We start from the raw sequence: 22,493 nt of genomic DNA on the forward strand, positions 1-22,493 counted from the left end.
TGGGTTGGTCAGTCTCAACTCTTTGTGGGTGCACTTTTTCAGAAAAAGTTTACTTCGCTCGCGGTGTCCAGATTTGAATGCTAAGACATCGAATATCGTGATGATATGCACATTAGTGAGGGCTGGGAGTGCCGGCGGGGTATTTTTTTGACTTCCCAAGGAGCAACAAGAAAAGTCCAGGACGATCTTACAGACTACGGTATGCCACTCGAATTAATCGTGAGAATTCTAGGAAAATCCACCAGAAGGACCTCAAGACAGACAATATCGACTATAACATCATCTAGGCTAACGGGCGGGGCACTGTTATAGGACAGGAGACGACTAATAATGCCAATGGTATCAAGCTAGGCACGATGGTAACATTCTAATTGTGTTTTGTGTGCAATCTTTAAGATTTATAGAAAAGCTTATATATTACTCCTTATTAACTAATTTCTTAAGCTAGTATTAAGTAGTATAAGGATAGAGTAAAGTAGGTTTAGCTAAAGCCTTTTATACTATTTAAATTAAGGAAGTAAATTACTTCCTCTTAAATATCTAGAAAAGGAGGTTTAAACTAATAAGATATTTAACCTATTCTCTTTCTTATTTATTATTTTAGAATTTTAAGTTATAAGATAAGTCTAGTACCTAATATATAATATATTAGTTATCTTAAAGGGTAGAATTTCCATTTGCTCAAAGGGGGCCGAAAGTGGCTACCTTCTAGCTGACCCTTTTCTGCCGTGGTGTTATACGTGATTTGCTGATAAGTAGATTGGTTGGCTCTCGGTGGCCTATCTGTATGCCTTGTGGATCACCGCTGGTTAGTGACGGGTAGGTCCGTAATATCTGTTTCCAGATACCGTATACCCGATCCCTTTTCCCTAGGTAAGAGCTCGGGCAGAGTATTATTCTTCGGCATTACGGGATTGGATAAGTAGCAGGCGCTTTCCGGGTAGGGGTTTAGATCTAAGAGAAGGCACCGGAAATAAGAAACTTAGGAAAACCAGTGAGTCCTAGGGATTCAGGGGAACTACTTAGCTTATATTTGTTTTCCTGTCACATCCTTACTCGCAGTAGATATGATCATCCATAACAAACAAAGAACCCAGTCTTAGAGACCCACCTCCTGAGCACACTCCGCAATCCGATTGGCAGATCAGCCCATCAGACGGAAGCATCGCCTCTCATTTGCTGCATTATGACAACGAACCTATACTGAAGCGTTCGCTTAAGCAGCTGGAAATGAGACGTTTTCTCTCATAGTGTCTGAAATTTCAAATGAGGAGAAAATCAATTTTCCCAGAGCCCATTGACTGAAAGCAGTCTGGATTAAGATAGCTCACAAGTGCTCTGCATGTCAAACTGCATTGATTATCGACTTTCACCGCGCTACTTTGCATACTCGGACACTTAAGCGATCAAGACCCGAGAAAAGGAAGTTGTCGAGACCAGAGTCGGGAGGTGTAAAGCGTTTGCGCTTGAAAGAGGAAGACTGATTATGTGAAGAACTATACATAACCTAAGAAGCTTAGTAGGGATATGAGAGCCTGTACTTGTATCAAAATGACTAGTTAACTTGTGTAGTATGGATTCGGCCTTGACAAGTGCTACCTATTTAGGTTAGAGGATTACCTAGATAGGCCTAATTCATACTATAATCATTTGGGCCTAGTACAACCTTGGAATATCGGGTAAAGGCTGACTAATGCCAACATCGCACCTGGGCAAGTACTTCACAGGTTTCTCCAACCACTGACACTACGCATTTCCCAGATCCTGACTCAATGGTTTGTCTTTTGTTCGATTGAATTCCTCAACACTATCTACATTGCTGGTAATCATTTTGAGGGCCTACTGCGCACCGTTTCTTTATGGACCCCACCACTTCGTCCATCAATCCCGGTGCTTCCATAGAAGCCAGGTCTATTGAACGCCAGTTTCATGTTGTCAAAAAGAGAAACAGAGTCCCGCTAAGCTGTTATCCGTGCCGAACCCGAAAGTTAGTCAATCCCGAATTCACCTAGCACGAAAATATAGTTCTAACAACCTGCTATAGATGGTAAAAACATACGTGTAATGGTATTTTGTTCGTTTGAACTGACTTTACCAGGAAATGTGATCGTAATCACCCTTGTAGAAACTGTGTGAGGCGTGAAGGTGCTGATGTCAGTTCATGCATCTACGCGACTCCTCCTAGCACACAGAACCAAAGTCCGGGCACTCCGAGACCCGATGATATGCAAGATCGAATCGGTCGCCTGGAAAATCTAATCCTTGCTTTAATGCGTGGGACTGGCAATGCCGAGGTCTCAGGTGTAACAACTGCCACCACTGTGGCTCGAACTGAACCGATCGGGAGCACACCACACTCTGAATTACTCGGCCAGGACAAGGAAGCGATGCCACATGCTCATGATGTGGATTCTAATACTGACAGCAGCTTGACCAGCTCACTGGGCTACCTCGATATCAACCTTGACAAGGGAAGGTCAAAGTATATCGGCCAGGAACACTGGCATACGGTGTTGTCGGAAATTTCAGAGGTCAAGGCCTACTTCGCCAACCACAAGGAGATCGATAACAGCCGCGAAAGGGTCAGTATGTCTACACCGACAAGTGCCAGAGAAGGACTCACGTTACTTCTCGGTGTCGTGCCTCCCGCTACCGATGTCGAACTACGAGCTGAGTTGCCTCCAATGTCGACTGTCCTCACCTTATGCTCGCGATACTTCAATTCACCGGATAATCTTGTCGTCATTGTCCACCCCCCGACATTTCACCAGCAACTGCAACGTCACTGGGAAGATCCGTCCAAAACACCTATCATGTGGTTAGGCTTGCTTTACTCAATCCTGTGTCTAGGGATGCTGAGTTATCACAAGCTCGGGGATGAACCTAGCCAATGGGAAGGACAAACTTTAAGGATGGCGGGCGAGTACCGGTTACGGATCGTGCAGTGTTTGATCACAGGTGATTATACGAAGCCGGTTGAGAACACAGTAGAGACAATGCTACTCTATGTCTTTGGGGAGTATTCGTGGCGATTTGATGTCGATTTGGGGCTCTGGTTGATCGTCTCATTGACCACCAAGATCGCCTTTCACATGGGCTATCATCGTGATGCTAAGTGGTTCACATCATTGACACCTTTCCAGGGCGTAGGTGCTATAGATGCGCTCTTGTAAAGCCACAGGCTGACACCATGTAATAGGAAATGAGACGACGGACGTGGGCTTTGCTGAGAATGGCCGATGTGATGTTTGCTCATCAGGTTTCATTACCTCACACAATTTACAGTCACCACTGCGATACACAGGCGCCCACCAATCTTCTCGATGAAGACTTTGGTCCGGAAAGTCCGACTCTGCCTCCGTCTCGCCCAAACAATGAACTTACTCCGATTGCATACTCGATTGCAAAGGTGAAATTATGCCAAGAAATGAGCGACATCCTGGAGACAATAAACCGCGTTGGTGGTCAGATTCAGTACGAAGAAATCCTGCGCTTTGATACCCGACTTCGTGGGATCTTCCAGACGTTTCCCCCGCACCTGAAGGTAGTGCCACTGGAAGGCTGCCGCGATTCAATTACGGTGGTTATGATGAGGTTCAGCATTAACGCGCTTTACCTCAAGATCATTTGCCTATTGCATAAGAAATACGTGCCTCGCGCACGGGAAAACCCACAATACGCGTATTCGCGCCGAAGCGCTGTCACGGCTGCATCAGATACGCTACGAAACCTAATAAATCTGCATCAGAAATCAAATGATACTGATGGTCCTCGATCCCTTGAATGGTTTGTAAATTCAATGGCCACGAAAGAATTTCTAGTATGCGCCATGCTTGTGGCGCTAGACCTCCATTATGATTGCATGGCGGAGGTTAGCAACGATGAAAAGGTACGGGAAACTGCGCTTTTTTGGACATCTGAACAAAGGATGGAGATGTTGAGCAACCTCGAAATGACCAAAGATCTCTGGAAAGGACTGGCCGACAGTTCAATTGAAGCACTCCAGGCATCAAAAGTGCTTGAGATCATGCTGGAAAAGATCAAGAGTCCTGCATCCACACCGGAAACTGCGGAGGAGACCAGAAGCGCGGAGAATAGTCATTTATCGGGCGTCAACACTTGTCCAACCGAACCACCGGATCATTCGAGTGCAATGATGCAAAGTCCACTGCCAATGGGCATGATGGCAAGTACAGAAGCAAACCACGCGGCGCAGACTTCAGGCGCTCTGGACAACATGTACTTCAGCAGCAATTTGCCCGGCTCAAACATGATACCAAATCTTACTGAGGCCCACGAGGACCTCAACATGATGGGGTCTTCGCTTCAAATGTTTCCAAATCTCATGGCTGATGAATTTGCCGAGAACTTTGATTGGGTGAGTACAAATTTATTTCAATGGATGCGACGTAAATTGGTTTTCTAACTGCATTCTAGAACACCTTTGAAAACTACGCACACGCAAACTGGGGCGGTAGCAACACATTCTAGACATTTCCCGAGTCATGAAATATAGGCAGAGCAGAACAGGAGACTAACAAAAAGAAAAGGAGGAAAGATGTGAATGTTGAAAGCATGATTAAAGACTCAAATCTTTCAAATTTGAATACTCTCGCCCATAAAAGTAGGGGTTAATCCGCTAAAGTCCTAGCGCCGGAGATAATACGAATTGAAAGCTTCATCTTCCTCTGATGGAACAAGAGATATTTGCAGCCATTCCAATTTTATTCCAATTCCATTAGATCGGAGATACTGTTAAAATCCGCAATGCAAGATCATTGAAGAGATGGCCCACCCTTGAGAATTCTCCCATAAATACGTAGAAAAGTACACAATAAAAGTTGAAAACTTCAATATCGACTCTCCTGGAGTTTCCAATCATATTTTCTATTTTCTTTGCAAAAGGAACCTATCATGTCTGCCATCTCCATTCAAAAGGGGCCCATCCAGCTAGCTGGCCTTCTATTCACGCCCACCACCTCCAGCGAAAAGACCCCTGCTCTCATTATCGTTCACCCTGGTGGTGGAGTCAAGGAGCAAACAGCCCAAGTATATGCGAAAAAACTTGCTACGCATGGGTTCACAGTAGTCTGCTACGATGCTTCCTACCAAGGCGAAAGCGGCGGCGAACCCCGTTTCCTGGAGGACCCGAACGAACGTGTGGCCGATGTCTACGCAGTGATCGACTACCTCCAGAAAGACGAAAGCGTCGATGCGGAAAGGATTGGAGTGGTGGGAATATGTGCGGGTGGAGGGTACGCCGTCGCGGCGACCAAGGCCGATCATCGGCTGAAGGCGGTCGCCGCAATTAGCATGGTGAACATCGGTGATTCGGCCCGACTGGGCTGGTACGGTGATGAGGACTCGGGAAAGAATACCAAGTTGTTGGAGCAAGCTGCTGCGCAGATCACGGCAGAGGCACGGGGAGCGGAGCGTGCGACGGGGCCGTATGTCCCTCCTCAATTAGACGACAAAACACCCTATGATCTGAAGGAGGCGCACGATTATTATCTTGGACCAAGAGCCCAGCACCCCCGTGCAAAGAACACCATGTTGTTCTTGAGTTTCCCTAGGGTGATTACATTCGACGCTTTCCATCTCGCCGAGTCATTCCTCACACAGCCTGCTTTGCTCATTGCTGGTGAGAAAGCCGGATCCCTATGGCATACGGAGAAGCTCCACAAGATACTCGACGGAAAGTCAAAGAAGGTCATTCTCTCAAACGCTACGCATATGGATCTTTATGACAAGGAGGAGTTTGTTGAACCTGCGGTGAAAAATGTGGCTGAGTTCATGCAAGCGAACTTGTAATCAATTCTTGTATCTAGACTTTTACATTGAGCACAAAATCCCGAACCTAAACCGATATTGTTCATAAATCTTTCGGTATTCTTTTCATATACATGCAGATCGTGTAATTTGGGAGCCTGAATATCTATAATGATCCAACCGAAAGCTTGTTATCGAATACCATACTATACTATTTGTTTACGATATCTCAGAAGCTAGGGAGTTGATACCAGCGCAAAGATACTGGAAGTACTACTTACTAGGTTCTGTTTATGAAAGAGGATTTACGGATTGATACCCGTGGACAGTAGGTTGCTTATGCGCGTGAGATGAATTGTAATACTGATGCTATCTCACATTTACCAAGCGATAGAACACATGCTAGGTAATCCCTAGATTGCTCCCTAGAATATGTATATTTCCATGCATTGGTCTTTCCACTTAAGGGTAAAAAAAATACCCTTATACTTGCCGGAAGAAGTCGGCAATTTGCTTAACAGAAGGATCGACGTACGCGGGGCGGTCATAGAAGTCCATATGACGACCACCTGGGATCACGTACTGACTTACTCCAGTGTTTTTGCCCTTCAACTTGTTGTAAAGTCTCTCTGAATGCCACTTGCTCTCTGCCAAGTCGCCATAGACGACAAGAGTTGGCTGAGTAAGGTATATGTCTGTAAAATCCCACGCATCAAAGTTGAGCAAGAGTGATTGAGATCGTGCAAGCATTTTATTCTGAGCGTTGGGGTGCTGAGCTCGCGGAGTGAGGTAGTAGTCGGCAGCATCTCTGAGGTCATATGGTGTATTCTCGTTGGGATTTGGGGGGACATAGTTGAAATATTCAGGTTTGGTCCCATTGGCTTCGGCTTGAATGGGACCAGTAATGTCTTGAAGAACCATAATTTTGCCAGCCTTATCCTCAGTCCCAAGCCAGCCTTCGCGATTGGCGTCGCCAATGTTCACTCCACTAACTGTTGCAACGGCCTTCAGGCGGTGGTCGCCCTTGGCTGCGGCTGCTGCATATCCTCCCCCGGCGCAAATTCCAAGCACGGCGATACGATCAGGGTCAACATAATCGAGCGTCTCGAGATAGTCGACCACGGCGGAGGCGTCTGTGACCCTAGAGTTGGGATTCTCCAAAAAGTGTGGGAGGCCTCCAGAGTCACCTTGATGAGCAGCATCGTATGCGATAGTGACGTAGCCTTCCAGGGAGAGCTTTTCAGCATAGACACTAGCAGCCTGCTCTTTCACTCCCCCGCCAGGGTGAATGATCACAAGGCCTGGCAGAGTGCCAGTAATGTTTTGTGGTTGAAATAGAAGACCAGCTAGGGTGATGGATCCTTTCAAGATCGAAATGGGTAACATGGTGGTGGATTTCGTTGTTCAATGGTATGGAATGGTGATGATTGCAATAGGAGACAATGAGGACACAGGAAATGCTACTTATATATCATAAGTCTATTATTGTTTGACTATTATGAAGACCTACTTTACAGATTCAGAACTTGGCAGAGACGCAAGTACACGCGGAGTTAATGATTCTTGGCTGCGAAGGCCAAGGCTGGGCGGAATTCCTCCCAATGTACTTCCTATGGAGTATAGAACGGGAGATAAGATAGGCCCAAAGATAGGATATTAGATAGGACATCCATGGATTTAATATCCGTGTGGGTCAACTCCACTTATGCGACAATTTGATTGGACAAGGCCCATGGTGTTTATTCTCTCTCAGAAACACGCATATAGTTCCAGGCTTTGTACTCTTAGTCGGTCAGTCATCTTCAAGCTGCTTACACAGTAGCCTACCGCTGACAGTTGCAATGACCAAATCCACTTCGTCGAAAACTGTGCAGTCTATTTCCGTTTCCGGTGATAAGCTGCAACCTTCTGAAACTTGGGTTGGACTGACAGACCCAGATGAAAGGCGTCGGCGACAAAATCGGATCAACCAAAGAGCATACCGTAAGCCCTAATAGCTTCCTAGCTTACTGGGTTTAGTATGAACTAATTTCCCCCAGGTATGCGAAAGCGACTCGGAGTAAAAAAGGATAGCTCCAGCACCTCGGTGAAATTCACTAGTTCGACCTCCTCTATCCCACCACAGGATACAGCCTCGCTACAAAGCGACCCACCAAAACCCACTCTATGCCGCAGCTCGAAATTTTTAGATCATCTTCTTGAGCAACTCGCACAATCAGCGTATCGAAGCTACGTCCAGGGAGATCCGAGGACCACCCACTTCCTGACATTGGCTAGGGTTAACATCTTCCGGGCATTCATGCATAACATGAAACTAATAGGCTGGTCGCCGAATTGGATAGACAGAAGCACCGTCTCCAATTTTAGTATCATTTTACCGCAAGATAATGCCACACTGGACGATTGCAGCCACATTCCGTTCAACCTTCGACCAACTCGAGTTCAAAGAACGATGCCCCACCACCCTTGGCTAGATTTCTTTCCCCTACCCAAGATGCGCGACAATCTCATCGAAGCTGGCAAAACTTGGAATGAAGACGAACTCTGGAATGATATCATGGGATTTTGGGACGTTTCGAATCTTGACGCTGGACTACTGGTGTGGGGAGAGCCCTGGGATGTGCGAAACTGGGAGGTGACAGAGCCTTTCTTGAAGAAATGGCAATGGGTTCTTCGGAATTGTCCTGAACTGATGCAGTCGACGAATTATTGGCGTACGAGACGGGGGGAGCAGCTGATATTCCGTTATATTTGAAAATTATGACAAGACGCCCTTTTTATACGGATGAGAAGCCATGCTGCGTCTGAGTCCAGATTCATTCCTAAAAAGAAAATGGGAATAAGTGTCCAGACAAAGGTTATAGATAGTGTAAACAAGTTAAGACCAATAACTATATAAATTATGAATTTCCTTAGTACACCACTACTATTATCCAGGCAGATACTGGAAAAGCCAATGTAAGGTGGCTAAGTTCGTAATACACCCCCTCAGGGTCGGAAGGTTGGACCCTCGAACCGCCCCAGTGGCGGGACGGTTCGAGGGTTATGAGGGTCACCCGCGGGTCACTGCCAGGTCTACCTATAAGGGACAATTGCTCTTTAACTCTTCTTTCCTTCTCCTTTCCCTCTCTGTACTTATTGAAATACACTCTTTGATTGAAGAACTGGCTGGTCACACTATATACGAAATTATAGGACTAGTTATATAATCTTAGTATTAAGATAGATTATAATAAGATCATTTCAAACCTATAGGCTACCTGCTATATAATTAACTAGTAGTTCTAATATATTAGGATTAAGGATAATAATAATAATAATAAACTAGTAGGTCTTATAGTAATAGATCTAGGTATAGAAGATAATAGGTATTAGCTAATAACGAAAGTAAAGCTATAGAATAAGATACTAAGCTAGGGATAATAACTATACTAATAAACTAACTACCAAGAATACTACCACCAATTGAAACTAAGGCAGGGGGATACAGAGTAAGAAGTAAGAGTGAGAAGTGGGAAGTAGGAGTTAGAAGGTAGAAGGTATACTCCACAGCAATTATTAAATAATTTCATATACATAGGATTGGGTATGGGTTTGGATTTACAGTATTTACAGGTTATAGGAATGGGCTGATTCCACACTCTTTTTGATCACTATCTGTACTCCTCTAGGATTCGGCTTTAGGACTCGAGTTCTTGCTTCAGTTGGAAGAAGCGCCTACATAGTCATACACAACTAGTTAGACTGCAACAGGTTAATTGAACTTTGATTGATTGATTGACTTGCATGTGAGGCCGGCAGGTGATAGGGTGTTTCTACTTTTTCATACGCCAAATGCCTCCAAAATCATTTACTCCCGTCTTTTAGAATGATATGTTGTCGTCGTTAGATATGACTAATTGATTTGATGCTCAAACTTTATACATGGAAAAATCTTTTGCACAAAGAATGCTGTTTTTTCCCTTCGCATACATCTAAAAGGACATCCCCAGGCCGCAAGCGCGGGTGATTCTTCTTAGATATCTGATTTGAAAAATGAGCTCCTCTTTTTCCAGTTCTGAGCATCTAGGCAGTGTGAAAACTTCCTATGGTAGCCCAGTATACGTTATAATTATATCCCTGGGCATCATAGAATGCACTCAGTGTGACATTTTTGCCGTCGGCGATGGAGGTGAAGTCAAGGGTAGAAGCCCCGGAGCGTTTGATAGAGTCAAGGGCGAGAGTAGGAGTACTACTTAGTGTTTGGCTGCCGTAATTGCCACACAAGACAGTCGGCCCATACGCAATTGCAACCATACTTGAATTGTCATTTGCAGCCACCGTACGCAAACTCATGGGAAAGCGGATCTCCACAACATCTCCATCGGCCCATTTCCGGGAAATCTGAGCGTATGTTCCGGGCTTGGCTTCGATGTCAGGCAAAGCTTTCCCATTCAGCGTCAACTCTGCGCTTGATGCCCATGCAGGGATTCGGATATTCATCGTCCAGTCACCACTACCAAAGACTTCCAGTTTCGATTGATCGCCGACTGGGTAGGTCGTAGATTGTTTCAAGGTAATACCCATTTCCGGCCACTTCAGGACAGAAGACATGAACAAGTTAATAAACAAGGTCAAGTCATTGTAAAAGTAGATTGAATCCATCAACTTGGTGTTCGTTTCGAGTGCCGTTCCTTGACAGCACCAGAATGAGTCGTAGTCCGTACTCCAAGTACCGCCACCCCAGGCGGGACCAACACCGCGGCGACCCCCAGCATTGAGCGGCGTGAAGTAAGTGATGTGGCCATGGCTATCTTGAGGGTTCTGTTGACCCAGCAGGTGGTTGAGTAAGGCGGTTTCGTAGAAATCAAAATATGCCGAGTTCTCGGAATCAAGAAGCCACAGCTCGCGGGTAAGCTTGAGCATGTTATACGAATTGCATGCTTCACATGTGTCATTGTCAAGATAAGCGGCGATGGCGTTTGGGGCATGGAAGTGTTCGGCTTGGCTGTTACCGCCGATGGCGTAGGTGTGTGATTTGACATTGATTTCCCACGCGTTGCGGGCAATATCGAGGTAGCGAGATTGTCCAGTGGCTTTGTATTGGCGAGCCGCCCCAATCCATTTTGGTACTTGAGTGTTTGCATGTAGCCCGTCGAACTCATCTTTATTGGCCGCAAGGGGGTCGAATATAATGGCATGATCAAAGCGTTGGGCAACGGTAAGCCATCTCTTGTTACCAGTTTGATGGTAGAGGTCGGCCAGTACCTCGTTCATACCTCCAAATTCCGTTTGTAACAACTTCTGCATTGCATCGTAGCTGAATGCTTCGGTACGTTTGTCGACCCAGCTGGCTAAGGACAGTAAGACGTCTCTAGAGGTAGCGTCATTTGTTAAGCGCCAGACATCGAGAAGGCCTGCAAGAGTTTTGTGCACAGCGTAATACGGAACATTGCCATTTGTCAGGGTGTTATTCTCGAGTTTTTCGAACTCTGATTCTGGAAACCCAGATATATATCCATCCGTGAAACCAGCAGCCTTGTTGTTGGCCTGGCATTTTGCTAGCTCAGCAGCAAAGTAGATCGCTCGATCATAACATGTTTGGTCGCGGAGTACAGCATAGCATTGAGCCCAGGCAGTGAGGAAATGGCCCTGGACATGAGAACGGAATGGGAAATCCGGAGCATCCCAGCCACCATTCGGTGTAGCCTGCTGTGTAGATAGTCCATGTGTGATCCGGAAGACATAAAGTAGTCTGTCGACATCTATCTCTTTCAAATATTTGAGGGTACGGCCTTGGTTTTCCAAGAAGCGGTCTTGGGTCAATTCAACTCCGCCAAGATCGAATGCAGAAGCCTGGGCTCCAACATCCTTAATATTTGAGTCGGAAAGTCCATTGACGAAAGAGGAAAGAGAAATAAAAAAGGAAAGGAATATAGCGAGGGCCTTCTGCCATTCCTTGGAGTGTATCATCTTGAATTCCTCCGGACAGAAAAGTCTCGCGGAAAGACTAGTTGATTTAGCTATTCTTCAGGCGTTGTCTGAAACATGGGTGTAATGGCCTGGGAATGAATCCCTTATAAGATGGGATTTTTCCGGTGGGATAAGACATAAATTGAATGTTGTATATACAATGCCAAGGACCTCCACAGTACTCTGCATACACCACGGAGGAATTCATGCAGGAATAATCCCTGCAGAAAAGTACTGCCGGGCTGATTGGCCCCATAGTTAGTCTTCTGAGATAGGAAACATGCCGGAGGGTCTTTAGATCAATTCACTTAAGAGCGGAGAATATCAAAGGTCGATTAAATTTTCTGAATGATCTTCACTATCAGAAGAACAGTCGGCCGCGTTTGTGGCATTGTGTTGTCTTTTTAGTTAGTCTTTTTGAATGCCTTTTTTTCATAGATATCTTGCCTCTCTTCTCAGTTTCATACATAAACTGCAGAAATGTATAACCTTTGATCTTGAGGCAAACCCCTCATATAAGCCGGACATACGTATAAGCGAGGTGGACACCCCAAACAAGTGCGATGAATTACAACTTCATATCTCAAAAACAATAATCTTATAGCTTGATGCTTTTTAGGTAAGATGCGGCTTCTTTAGAGAGTTTAGAGAAATTCCATAGCTTTGTTATTGCGATATATACATATCTGGCTTTTAGCAACATACTTTTCAATATCACGACGATCAACAGTTTCCATCTCCTCAAAATTTATATACAGGGCTCAGATGGCCTTCTAATTAATAGCCATCAGTGACAATGAAATTAACAATGTGGTGAGAGAAAAGGGTAACGTACGGTATTGACTATGTGTACTAGCATCAGTTATGTTGTCTTGTTATACGGCCGCCTAAGTGCAAAGTCCAAGAAACAATAAGAAACCATTTGAATACCCTGATTATCAGTATATAATCAATATAACATTCCAAACCGAGAAGTTATGAACATAAAAGATATTCTCGGTGGAGTGAAGATGCCGAGGTAAACCTGGCCGAAATCCACTTCGCGTCCTCATCCACTCTTTTCTCACCAACTTCGCCTTCTAGATCTCTAAATTTGGAAATTCTTTTTTAATTATTTTCTCTCTTTATAATTTACTATGTTCCGTCGATCTTTAACTTCTCCCCTTCATTCTCTTCGCGCTATTCCCTTGCCCTCCAGACTCTCCCCTTCGCGACTCCTTACCTACGACTCCTTCGCTGTTCCGAACCGACCCTATAGCCGGTCCTACTCTACCGGTAAGTTGTAAACGTTATAAACAGCCTGCACGCTTTCTGCTAGAGGAACTAACCCGGTACTTATAGCACCGAGTCCCTCTGCCTCTACGCAACCTCCCAAAGCGCGGCGCTCTCGTCTCCGTCGCTTCATCGGCTTCACCTCGATCGCCGTCTTCGCATTCACCGTCGGATTAACGTACCAAACCCAACAAACCCTTTCACGCATCATGGCCACCCCAACCGAAGAGGAAACCCTGACCGCATTCATTCCCATCGACTCGGCGACCGCGAAGATCGATAACACAATCCGCACCCACCCCGTCGCCGAGGCCCTCCGCGCAAACCCCGAATTCACCGAATCACGGCCACACCTCACAATCCCAGGGCCTATGCGGGAACGCAACCTGACAGCCGGAACGCTAGCAGGGCCCGGGAAGATCGTGGTGCCGCCATATGTATTCAGCGAGCGCGGGGGCAAAACCATGATCTCGCTCATGTATCTCGGCGGCGATGTCTGCGGTCACCACGGTATTATTCACGGCGGTCTACTGGCTACATTGCTGGATGAGGGTCTGGCGCGTTGTTGTTTCCCGGCTCTACCTAATAAGGTCGGCGTTACGGCTAATTTGAATATTGATTACCGGGCTCCGGCTATGGCGAATCAGTATGTTGCCCTCCGCGCGGAGACGGTTAAGGTTGAGGGTCGCAAGGCGTGGGTGGAAGGTCGCATTGAGACCCTTCCGAGTGATGGAACAGAGCCTGTGGTTCTGGTTGAGGCTAAGGCTTTGTTCATTGAGCCTCGGCAAGCGGCTGTAAGTTGGAAAATTTTGGATTTTGACTCTGACTTTTGACTTTTGGCTAATTTTTTTCTTCAGGCGCTCTCGAGTCTTTACAAAGTGGCGTGATTGGGAGATTTTTGAAATTTCTGCATTTGGTTCCTGTTCCTGGTTCCTGGCGTCATGGGCGAAATAAGAGATTAGATTTTTTTTTTTTTTTGTAAATGGGTTTAGAATTGAGTGTGAATATAGTATTTTTTGAATAGATCTAATAGAATACTATATAAAACATATATTAAATACTATATAAAATATATATATATTAGCGCACTATGTAACGAAGTGATTGTATAAAGGAAAAAAACGCCAAGCAATGGCGACACCCCGCGATGATCACATCTTCTGTGACGCGGCCATTCCGCTGCCCCTCTTATTTCTACTTTTCGGCATTTCAACTTTCTTTCTCTTCATTAATCCATATACCTCCAAAATGTCTACGTAAGTCCAACACCCCAATGCCAATCAATCCAGCAATCTAACCCAAAATCCAGCAACATCACCTTCCACGCCAGCGCCTTGACCCGCAGCGAGCGCACCGAGCTGCGCAACCAGCAAGGTCTCACAATTTGGCTGACCGGACTCTCCGCCTCCGGCAAGTCCACTCTCGCCGTCGAGCTCGAGCACCAGCTCGTGCGCGACCGCGGCGTCCACGCCTACCGTCTGGATGGCGACAACATCCGCTTCGGATTGAACAAGGACCTCGGATTCAGCGAGGCTGACCGTAACGAGAACATCCGTCGCATTGCCGAGGTTGCCAAGCTCTTCGCCGACTCCAACTCTATTGCCATCACTTCTTTCATCTCGCCCTACCGGAAGGATCGTGACACTGCCCGCCAGCTGCACGAGGCTGTCACCCCCGGCGAGGAGACTGGTCTGCCTTTCGTCGAGGTCTATGTTGATGTCCCCGTCGAGGTCGCTGAGCAGCGTGATCCCAAGGGTCTGTACAAGAAGGCTCGTGAGGGTATTATTAAGGAGTTCACTGGTATCTCTGCTCCTTATGAGGCACCTGCCAACCCTGAGGTTCACGTGAAGAACTATGAGCTTCCTGTTCAGGATGCTGTTAAGCAGATCATTGATTACCTTGACTCCAAGGGTTACTTGCCTGCCAAGAAGGAGTAAGGTGGTCTTTTTTGGGTCTTTTCTTTGGGATTGGGATGTGAGATTTGACGGATGTATCTATGGTCGGCTTTATATAAAAGAGTCCTGTACAGCGGATTGGATATGGTGTTTTTGTGCTTGATTCCCCTCCAGCTTGCTGTACATACTGCGTGGACAATATAGATCGCTTTTGCACATTGTATTTATGAGCTGTGCTGAAAATAGAGAGTGGGATCCAATCCCATTTTGCTGTTCGAATGTGTGTGTGTGTGTGGTCATTGAAAACAAAGAAACCAAAAATATTCAATGCTAGTCTCTGCTAGATGTACCAAAGTGGTATATGTACGCAACGTCTTCTCGAAGCTTTGTATCTCCTGCGAGGCCTGGCAAAATAGGCACCCTTAGTTGAACTGGAATTCATAAAACACATACGGCGTGTAGTCTGCGCTGCCCTCACCACCTGGGTGCATCTCGCCAGGATCATCCCGTTGCATACGGCCCTTCTTGTCCCGCCCAAAGGCATTGCCTGCCAAGTACGAGTACTTATTCTCGAGGTTTTGCTTTGCGCGGTCTGCTTGCTTGGTAGTTTGTGTCTGTAGAAAGTAAAGAACGTCAGCCCTTGCCACCTGTAAAAGCCAACGAAAAGCAGAGAGAGAGAACATGAACATACCCGGACCAAAGCGCAGACGAAATCCAACGGCAATCCATACCGCAGCACCGTCTCAACAAACACTCTCAGAACCAAAATGTGAATCCAGACCATAACAGCCTCACTCCAAGCCGTGCGAGCGAGTCGCAGAGTCTCACCCCATACCTTACGCTCATCACCACCAACGCGCTCAACCTCCTTGCGCTCCTCCTCCTTTCCACCCTCAACATACTTAAAGTCGCGCGGGATCCACTTCTGCTCACGGCACTTGTGCACGAACTCGACGCTATGCTTCTTGAACGCTGTCACGGCGTACAGCGTGAACTCGCTGTCGGAGGCGACCAGCTGCGCGGACCGCGGGACCACCATGGGCGCAACGGTCTCGTAGGTCTTGAGGAAGTCTTTTACTAGCTGCGCAGGCACGGCGACGAGGTGAGTTTCGATGTATTCGGAGTCCTGGATGATGGATTTCGGGTCGACCACCGAGGCGAGGGACTTGGTTGAGAGATTGCCTCTGTATAGAGCGGGTTAATTCTTGTTTTCGTATGCTATATACACGGGCTGCGGTCTCGGTCGCGGGGTAACATACGTTTGTTTGCGCTGCAGTGTGGACAGCGTGTTCTTGACCTGGTTATATTGGGAATACTTGAATCGGATGTCGTTGTCGATGCTGGAGGCTTCCTATAGTAGACAAAAAACATTAGCATCTAATTCCAAGCCAGGCAAACCCCTCATTTCTATGCGCGGCGCAACAAACCTTATGCAGCAGATCAATCAGCTCCGCCAAGGGCTTATCGACCCTGTACTTGACTTTGTTCCATTGGAAAGTACGTAGGTACTGATCGACTGGCTCTGTAGGCAGTCAGAACCTAGAACACAGAGATGTATCTTCCAATACTGTGTTTCCCTTGCAAAACCACATCAATACCAAATTGGAGACGTACTATCATTGACAACCTTCATCTGCTCAATCTGCGCCTCGTCCTCGAGGATGTTCTTCAACGCATCGCCGACCTTCGCAACAACACTCTGGCACGAAGCCTCGAGCTTGGAGAGCTCGTCCGCCTGCTGAACAAGGGCATCTAGCGTGCCGATCTTGAACTCCGGGATTGGGAAGGAGGTGGTGGAGCCATTGTCCGGGGATACCGTGGTCGAGACTGCTTCGAGGGCATCTTCGCGGTGATGCGAGGCAACGATGGAGGTTGGGAGAGAAAGGAGGAGGTATTTGCTTGGTTTGGACATGGTGGATTATGTATTCGGGGAATTCAAGGGCCTTCGACGAGGCCTAGGAGCGGGTTCGGGGTTGAGGGGGGAGCTCGGGTGGCCTTGATGTCGTAGGCGGTGGGTGCTTGGACCAGCTATGTCCACCTTGGACATACTACACTTTTTACGCTTACAAGAATAAGTCGCTTATTCTTCTGTCGTTGACGTGGAATTTTACGGATCTGATCATGTTGGCTAGAAATTATGCAAATGACATTATATTCCCCAATGCTTTCCCCTACGTTGGTAAAAAACGCCCTTGCCACAAACGTAGAACCTCCCCGAAAAGCGCGATTCCCAACGACTTTTCCACGTATAATCTGTAACAATGTTCAATATCAAATAAAAAAAGAATTCATTATATCATACTAGAAGCCTAACTAACGTATATGAATACCATTGCAGCTACTACTGCATTTCACTCGAAGTGCTGTATAGAGATGCATAACGCTAGAAGACGATTCAATGCTCGCTCGGAGTCAAAAGCAAATAAAACACCAACGTGCCTCAATGGACAGGAAGTGAACCACCTATAAGGAATTTTGGTCACCGGAATAGCCAGTGAGGCTGGATTCAATGAAAGCCAGGGTTGGGGAAACCAGCTAGCTTCGAATCTGCAGAATATATAGGAAAAGGTTGGGCATGAAGAAAGATAGAAAAGGGGGAACCAGGGTATTTGTATCGAGCGTGCAGCACTGATCGTGAACCGAGTAGAGAAGTAGGAGCGGAGGGGATGGAAAGTAGTGATACCTGTACAAAAATAGAGGGAGGGGGCAAAGGTTCCAAAAAGAGCAGGTAGGGATTGATGAAAGAATAATTCATGTTTCGACATCTCGCCCAAGGACTAGGACAACCCAGGCATGAAGGTGCGATTATGAGATTGAAGTGAATGTGGGAACTTGAGAAGAGAAGTGCTTCGACTCTAACCCTGCATGCCCATGAAGACTTCCTGGCAGTTTTCCACCAAGAACTTCAGGACATCATTCTTCTTCTGGACATCAGTCATCTCACGGGCGAGACTTTCAGGTCGCATGATGGTCGGCGCAAAGACCACTGCAACATTCTGACTGGTCATCAAATTCTCTTCGTGGCGCTCGACAACGCGTTTGAGATGGAAAACGAGGAACTCCAGGACATCGCGGTGAACACGAGGCAGCTCGAGTAAACTCTTTTGCATGAGTTCAATTCGAGCAGACATAGGGTTAACCTCGGCAGAATCGATCACAAGTTCGTAAACTTCGTAAGTGATCAGTGGGTTAGGAAGCTTTCGGAAATATTGCTTCAAAGTGGATGTGACAGCATGGATATCGAGGTCAGGGTCGGAGATATCGTAATCAAATGGAGAGCGTTCAAAGCCCTCGCGAATAGTTTGGATGACTGAAGCGGCACCGGACTTGCGATAAATGCCTTCCATGTCCATACCTGATTCTATGAGTTAGTATAACGAGCGACCAAATAACGAGCGACAAGACATACCTCGCAATTCAACTTCTTGGATACACCGCGTGACGATGGCTGGAATGATGCTCTTTTCATGTTCCATCCGAGCCTCAAGTTCGGTGCCGAAAAGAGCTGAATATTATTAGCTTTTACTGATATCATCTTGAATGGTGGTAGTGGGCACATACCATCAGGGGCAGCTTCGGCCAACACAGGGACGCTGTCAGCTTGTGACATCTTTCCTCCCTGCTTGCCTCGCTGGTTTCCAAAGAACCCGAAGCCTTGGCGACTCGGGTCTTGAGTCTGGGAACGCGGTATACCACCGCCACCCTCTTGTGTCTGTCCTCCTTCACTGGACATGAAGGCTCCCTTAAGACCCTTGACACCTTTGGCGACGTTCTGTCCACCCTTCTTCCAGTTAAACTTGCGAGGCTGGCCCTTGCGGATGCTGACAACCTGGGGGCCTGGCACAACAGTAGCTGTAGCAGGCTCTGAGTCCTCCGAAATGTGAGCAGTCGAGACAGACCCCTGATACTCGTTGAAGGAAGGTTTCATCACTTCAATGGAGTTTGTCGACCTCTGCTTGTTGTGCGAAATGCCTAGACCGTTAGGTCGTGGTTGACCTTCCGTAGCTTTGTAAAGTTCTTGGATCTGGTGAACCAACTGATTGTTCAACTCAGCTAGCTGTGCGTTCTTCATAGACAATTGCTCGAATTCCTGGAAGCTCTTCTCCTTTTGAGTGTTCATGGCCTCGAGTTCCTCCGTCAAGTCATTGCGCTTCTGCATAAGCTCTTCAATTTGCGGGGCATACGAGTCCTTCAGTTTTTGAATGGACTCTGCCAGCTCGCGCAGCACATGATTTGAGAGTTTGCCAAGATCCAACGGCCCACTGGGGCCACCACGCTTTTCAGCCTCCATATGATCAGTGAGAACCGTGAGCTCACGTAGAACGATCTCACGCTGAGCGTCAAGGACGACCATCGTAGATCGCTTCTCAGAAAGCTCGGTGTTAACTTGCTTGACGGCCGCTGCGGTGCGAGCGGCTGATTCCAGTTCTGAAACACGTAGGCGTTCTTTGCGCAGTTCGTTGCGAAGCCAAGAGATCTCTTCGCTCTGTGATCCTGCGATGGGAGTGCCAACATCCGTTCCAGCTATGCTTCGATTGCTAGGCGACCTAGGGTTCTTGAGATCTTTGCTCACCCGCACACTCTTCTCACTGTAGCTTCGACCATGGCGAACAGAGTTTGAGACGCGCCGCAGGAATGACTCGTTATTTTGCCCGACGGTGTCATCGCCACCAATGATGCGCGATAATTCTTCGTCCATAGAGAAGTCGCCTCCGCTATTATATCGCAGCAAGGTTGATGCGCCTGCGCCATCGTATTGGTGTGATTCAAGCGGTGATGTGTTCAAGGCACTAGATTGAATGGGCTGTTCGAAAGTGTCACTCCGGAGCATGGGAGAGTCACCATATTGAGATGATGCAGGAGATGATCCGACCTCTTTCCTTTGAATTTGGTGAAGCTTGCTTTCAAGTGAATCGCCACGCTTCGGTAAATGCGGCAAGCCGGATGGTTGAGAGCGCGGTGACTCCATTGAGCCATAGTCGTGAAGACGACGAAGCTCACTTGAGGAACGAGCTACAGCCGAATCAACGTTATCCATAGGAATGTGTCGTTTTGAGTCACTGGAGAATTCCTTTGATCTGCTGCTATCAGGGCTGGTAGGCCCAGAAAAGTTGCCCGCTTCCCTGAAGCTGATCGGTATATCGGATGAGCTGCGAGTGGAACTCTCCTTTGCAAGCTTGGATGAATCGGAGATTGGTAATGGTGATTTATCGGCAGGATTGGCGTCGTTTCGTTCCCAACCCTTCTCTTGGTACGCTATATGGGGCGAATGGTTTTCCAAGGATGTTCGAGAAGTGGGTTCTTGCATATATTCACGGCCGTCGCGTGAGGCCCCGTGTGAGCATTCGGATTGAACTTGATTGAAATAGTCGCCGGAAGGTTCCTGCCGTGTCTGCGAGTGACCACGGGAAGAATGACCCTCAGCCGAAGGATCAAAGGCAAGAGGAATCAATAATTCACCACCATCTGCGTCAGTGTTGCGTGGGATTGATTGACGACTGCTCCGGTATGTGCTGGAGGGAAGGAGAATGTTATCTGTGCAAAGAAGTAAGTAAGAGTTCCAGAATGCAATATTTATCTTTTTATAGATCCCGCGAACACAACAATAAGTATAGGCAGTAGCGACAATATTGTATAGAAGAATAGAGAGCGACGTATAGATCACACAATATGACCACAATGCGACAATAGGTGACAAAGTGTAGGCTGCGATGATTGTACATCTAGGCTGCAAAAAGAGTTTCTTACCTGAATCAGCCTGCTGATTAGAAACTGAGCTTCCCGGTCTTTCGTCGTTTAGATCGGGCGTTTCCGCCATTCTACTGGGGTCAGGCGTGCCTGTATATTCGCTGGTCTCCTCGTCCATTAATTGTGCTTCTTCGAGGAGGTGAGGGGGCAACGAGGGCAAGGACTTGTCCAGCTTCACATTAGGCCCGGCTGGCTTTTTCCCACTAGTGCCGCCGGCTTTCCGTTTTCTTCTTCGTGCCATTAGCGATTCATGACATTCCATACAGAAAATACCCTGCGAAGTGCGGGCATAGCGCAAGTTCTCAATCTTCCGCTTGCAGTTCCGGCATCGGAAGCATTGCGCACAGAAAGCCTGGTCTCCAGTCAAGATAGCTAAATCTTCGATCTTGTTATTGCAGGAGCTACAACTGTATGTGCAGTTACTGCATATCAGTGATCCATCGCCCAAAAGGAGGAGGTGCGCGTCCGAGTCAAGCAGAGTGCTGCAAGTACTGCATCGGAAACAGTCGATGTGCCATCGGTTTCCAGCTGTTAGAGGTTAGCGACGTCAGGAAATGCGGTGAAAAAAAATGAACGGCAGGTATCCGACATACCAAGTTCAAACGCTTTCCCTTCTTCAAGAGTCTGCCACGACAGTTAGTCAAGCTCCTGTCCGCTCGCTCTACATTGTGCCTACCTCTCCACAGCCCTTGCACGGGTAGGATTCATCCTGCTCCATAGGAGACTCCGGGTAAGCTCCCTGATTCTCCATCCTGAGATCCACTGTCCACCGCGCAAAATGTAAGGTTGACTATGGCTGTATATCAATGCGAATATATAAGCCTGGCGGGGGCGCAGACGAAGTCCAAAATTGTGTGTATACGGGCGATTTGTGATCGCTACGAAAAGTCTCACTCGCAGTCACATGCGGCGTTGGTGCTGATTCCCTTGAGATAGTTGTTGTTGAGCGTAACCCGCTTTGGAAGCCGGAATTGGGGAGATTGGGACGTCGTTGCGAGCTTGGAGGGGTGAGATGCAACAGGGGGCTGAAAGAACGGCGAATGGTGGCTGAACCTGCAGACTACCGAGGAGTTAAAAAAAAACGTGATCACAACACCAGGTTTAAGCGTAAGACATCGGTCCTCCCAAATAGGTCCTGAACTAAGACAAGCAGGGTTGACCAGGTATGGGGCTGCTCGGGCCAGGATGATAGGGACGGCATTATTTGCTCATGAACCAGGGATCAAGGGTATTAAGCTCTCTCAACGTACCAGACACTGCTAGCCGTGCGACAGATGTGTTTCAGGTAGATAATCGCGGGTGTTGTGACCGTTAAGCGCAACAGGCGAAGCGAAACGGAGATTGCCCCTCGCGGGCGTTGAATTTCGAGATTGAACAGACGGAGGAAGCCCCGAGGCGAAAGGAAATGAAATCCGGGAGTAGATACGATAATTAAAATGAAAATGAAATGAAAAAGCAATGAAACATGAGTGTTGAATTAGGGGGGTGGTGGTGGAGGGATGAGAAAGGAGAGACTAGATGAAGGTGAACTTTTGGCTTTCTGCCACAAAATGACCTTCCCCACGTAACAACTTACGAAAATCATAATATCATTGACTCCGTATTGATCTGATTAATTACCAATACAATTTCCTTCTGCCTATATTCGAGGTAAATGCCCAATCTATTCTCGTCTACCTTAAACCGTACTTTGTAGAGAACGTGCGGACCTTCATTTCCCCATACAATGACCAATGAGGTTCTTGATACCCCTGAATTTCGTCCAATCTGATTTAATCTCCGTCAACATTATATCACAGCCAGTACTGAGTACTGAGTAGTCTGGCATATTATACGGAGTACTCCGTACTCTCCTAA

At 47.1% G+C, this 22,493-nt stretch overlaps 8 protein-coding genes across 8 annotated transcripts; 4 read left to right on the forward strand and 4 right to left on the reverse strand.

The window, feature by feature from the left end:
• Positions 1 to 2,270: 2,270 nt before the first annotated feature.
• Positions 2,271 to 4,491, forward strand: PEX2_101190 (fungal specific transcription factor domain-containing protein; the record flags this gene model as incomplete). Its single annotated transcript, XM_016747389.1, has 3 exons — positions 2,271 to 3,146; positions 3,200 to 4,378; positions 4,438 to 4,491. The coding sequence occupies 3 exons, from the start codon at positions 2,271 to 2,273 to the stop codon at positions 4,489 to 4,491; spliced, it is 2,109 nt and encodes a 702-aa protein (XP_016601864.1).
• A 423-nt stretch (positions 4,492 to 4,914) lies between these two features.
• On the forward strand, positions 4,915 to 5,811 carry PEX2_101200 (alpha/beta hydrolase; the record flags this gene model as incomplete). The annotated part of the gene is made up of 1 exon (XM_016747390.1): positions 4,915 to 5,811. The coding sequence occupies one exon, from the start codon at positions 4,915 to 4,917 to the stop codon at positions 5,809 to 5,811; it is 897 nt and encodes a 298-aa protein (XP_016601865.1).
• A 441-nt stretch (positions 5,812 to 6,252) lies between these two features.
• Positions 6,253 to 7,155, reverse strand: PEX2_101210 (alpha/beta hydrolase; the record flags this gene model as incomplete). The annotated part of the gene is made up of 1 exon (XM_016747391.1): positions 6,253 to 7,155. One exon carries the CDS (start codon positions 7,153 to 7,155, stop codon positions 6,253 to 6,255), a length of 903 nt encoding a protein of 300 aa, XP_016601866.1.
• A 2,679-nt stretch (positions 7,156 to 9,834) lies between these two features.
• On the reverse strand, positions 9,835 to 11,721 carry PEX2_101220 (Six-hairpin glycosidase; the record flags this gene model as incomplete). Its single annotated transcript, XM_016747392.1, has 1 exon — positions 9,835 to 11,721. The coding sequence occupies one exon, from the start codon at positions 11,719 to 11,721 to the stop codon at positions 9,835 to 9,837; it is 1,887 nt and encodes a 628-aa protein (XP_016601867.1).
• Positions 11,722 to 12,857: 1,136 nt separating this feature from the next.
• On the forward strand, positions 12,858 to 13,880 carry PEX2_101230 (PaaI family thioesterase; the record flags this gene model as incomplete). The annotated part of the gene is made up of 3 exons (XM_016747393.1): positions 12,858 to 12,996; positions 13,063 to 13,787; positions 13,851 to 13,880. 3 exons carry the CDS (start codon positions 12,858 to 12,860, stop codon positions 13,878 to 13,880), a joined length of 894 nt encoding a protein of 297 aa, XP_016601868.1.
• A 361-nt stretch (positions 13,881 to 14,241) lies between these two features.
• On the forward strand, positions 14,242 to 14,930 carry PEX2_101240 (adenylyl-sulfate kinase; the record flags this gene model as incomplete). The annotated part of the gene is made up of 2 exons (XM_016747394.1): positions 14,242 to 14,249; positions 14,303 to 14,930. The coding sequence occupies 2 exons, from the start codon at positions 14,242 to 14,244 to the stop codon at positions 14,928 to 14,930; spliced, it is 636 nt and encodes a 211-aa protein (XP_016601869.1).
• Positions 14,931 to 15,310: 380 nt separating this feature from the next.
• PEX2_101250 (H(+)-transporting V1 sector ATPase subunit C) lies at positions 15,311 to 16,800 on the reverse strand (the record flags this gene model as incomplete). Its single annotated transcript, XM_016747395.1, has 5 exons — positions 15,311 to 15,502; positions 15,580 to 16,072; positions 16,148 to 16,239; positions 16,316 to 16,410; positions 16,503 to 16,800. 5 exons carry the CDS (start codon positions 16,798 to 16,800, stop codon positions 15,311 to 15,313), a joined length of 1,170 nt encoding a protein of 389 aa, XP_016601870.1.
• Positions 16,801 to 17,743: 943 nt separating this feature from the next.
• On the reverse strand, positions 17,744 to 21,387 carry PEX2_101260 (uncharacterized protein; the record flags this gene model as incomplete). Its single annotated transcript, XM_016747396.1, has 6 exons — positions 17,744 to 18,243; positions 18,298 to 18,393; positions 18,450 to 20,423; positions 20,637 to 21,164; positions 21,230 to 21,260; positions 21,313 to 21,387. The coding sequence occupies 6 exons, from the start codon at positions 21,385 to 21,387 to the stop codon at positions 17,744 to 17,746; spliced, it is 3,204 nt and encodes a 1,067-aa protein (XP_016601871.1).
• Positions 21,388 to 22,493: the final 1,106 nt, after the last annotated feature.

The sequence above is a fragment of the Penicillium expansum genome (assembly GCF_000769745.1).
Source record: "Penicillium expansum strain MD-8 chromosome Unknown contig355, whole genome shotgun sequence".
Classification (NCBI taxonomy): domain Eukaryota; kingdom Fungi; phylum Ascomycota; class Eurotiomycetes; order Eurotiales; family Aspergillaceae; genus Penicillium; species Penicillium expansum.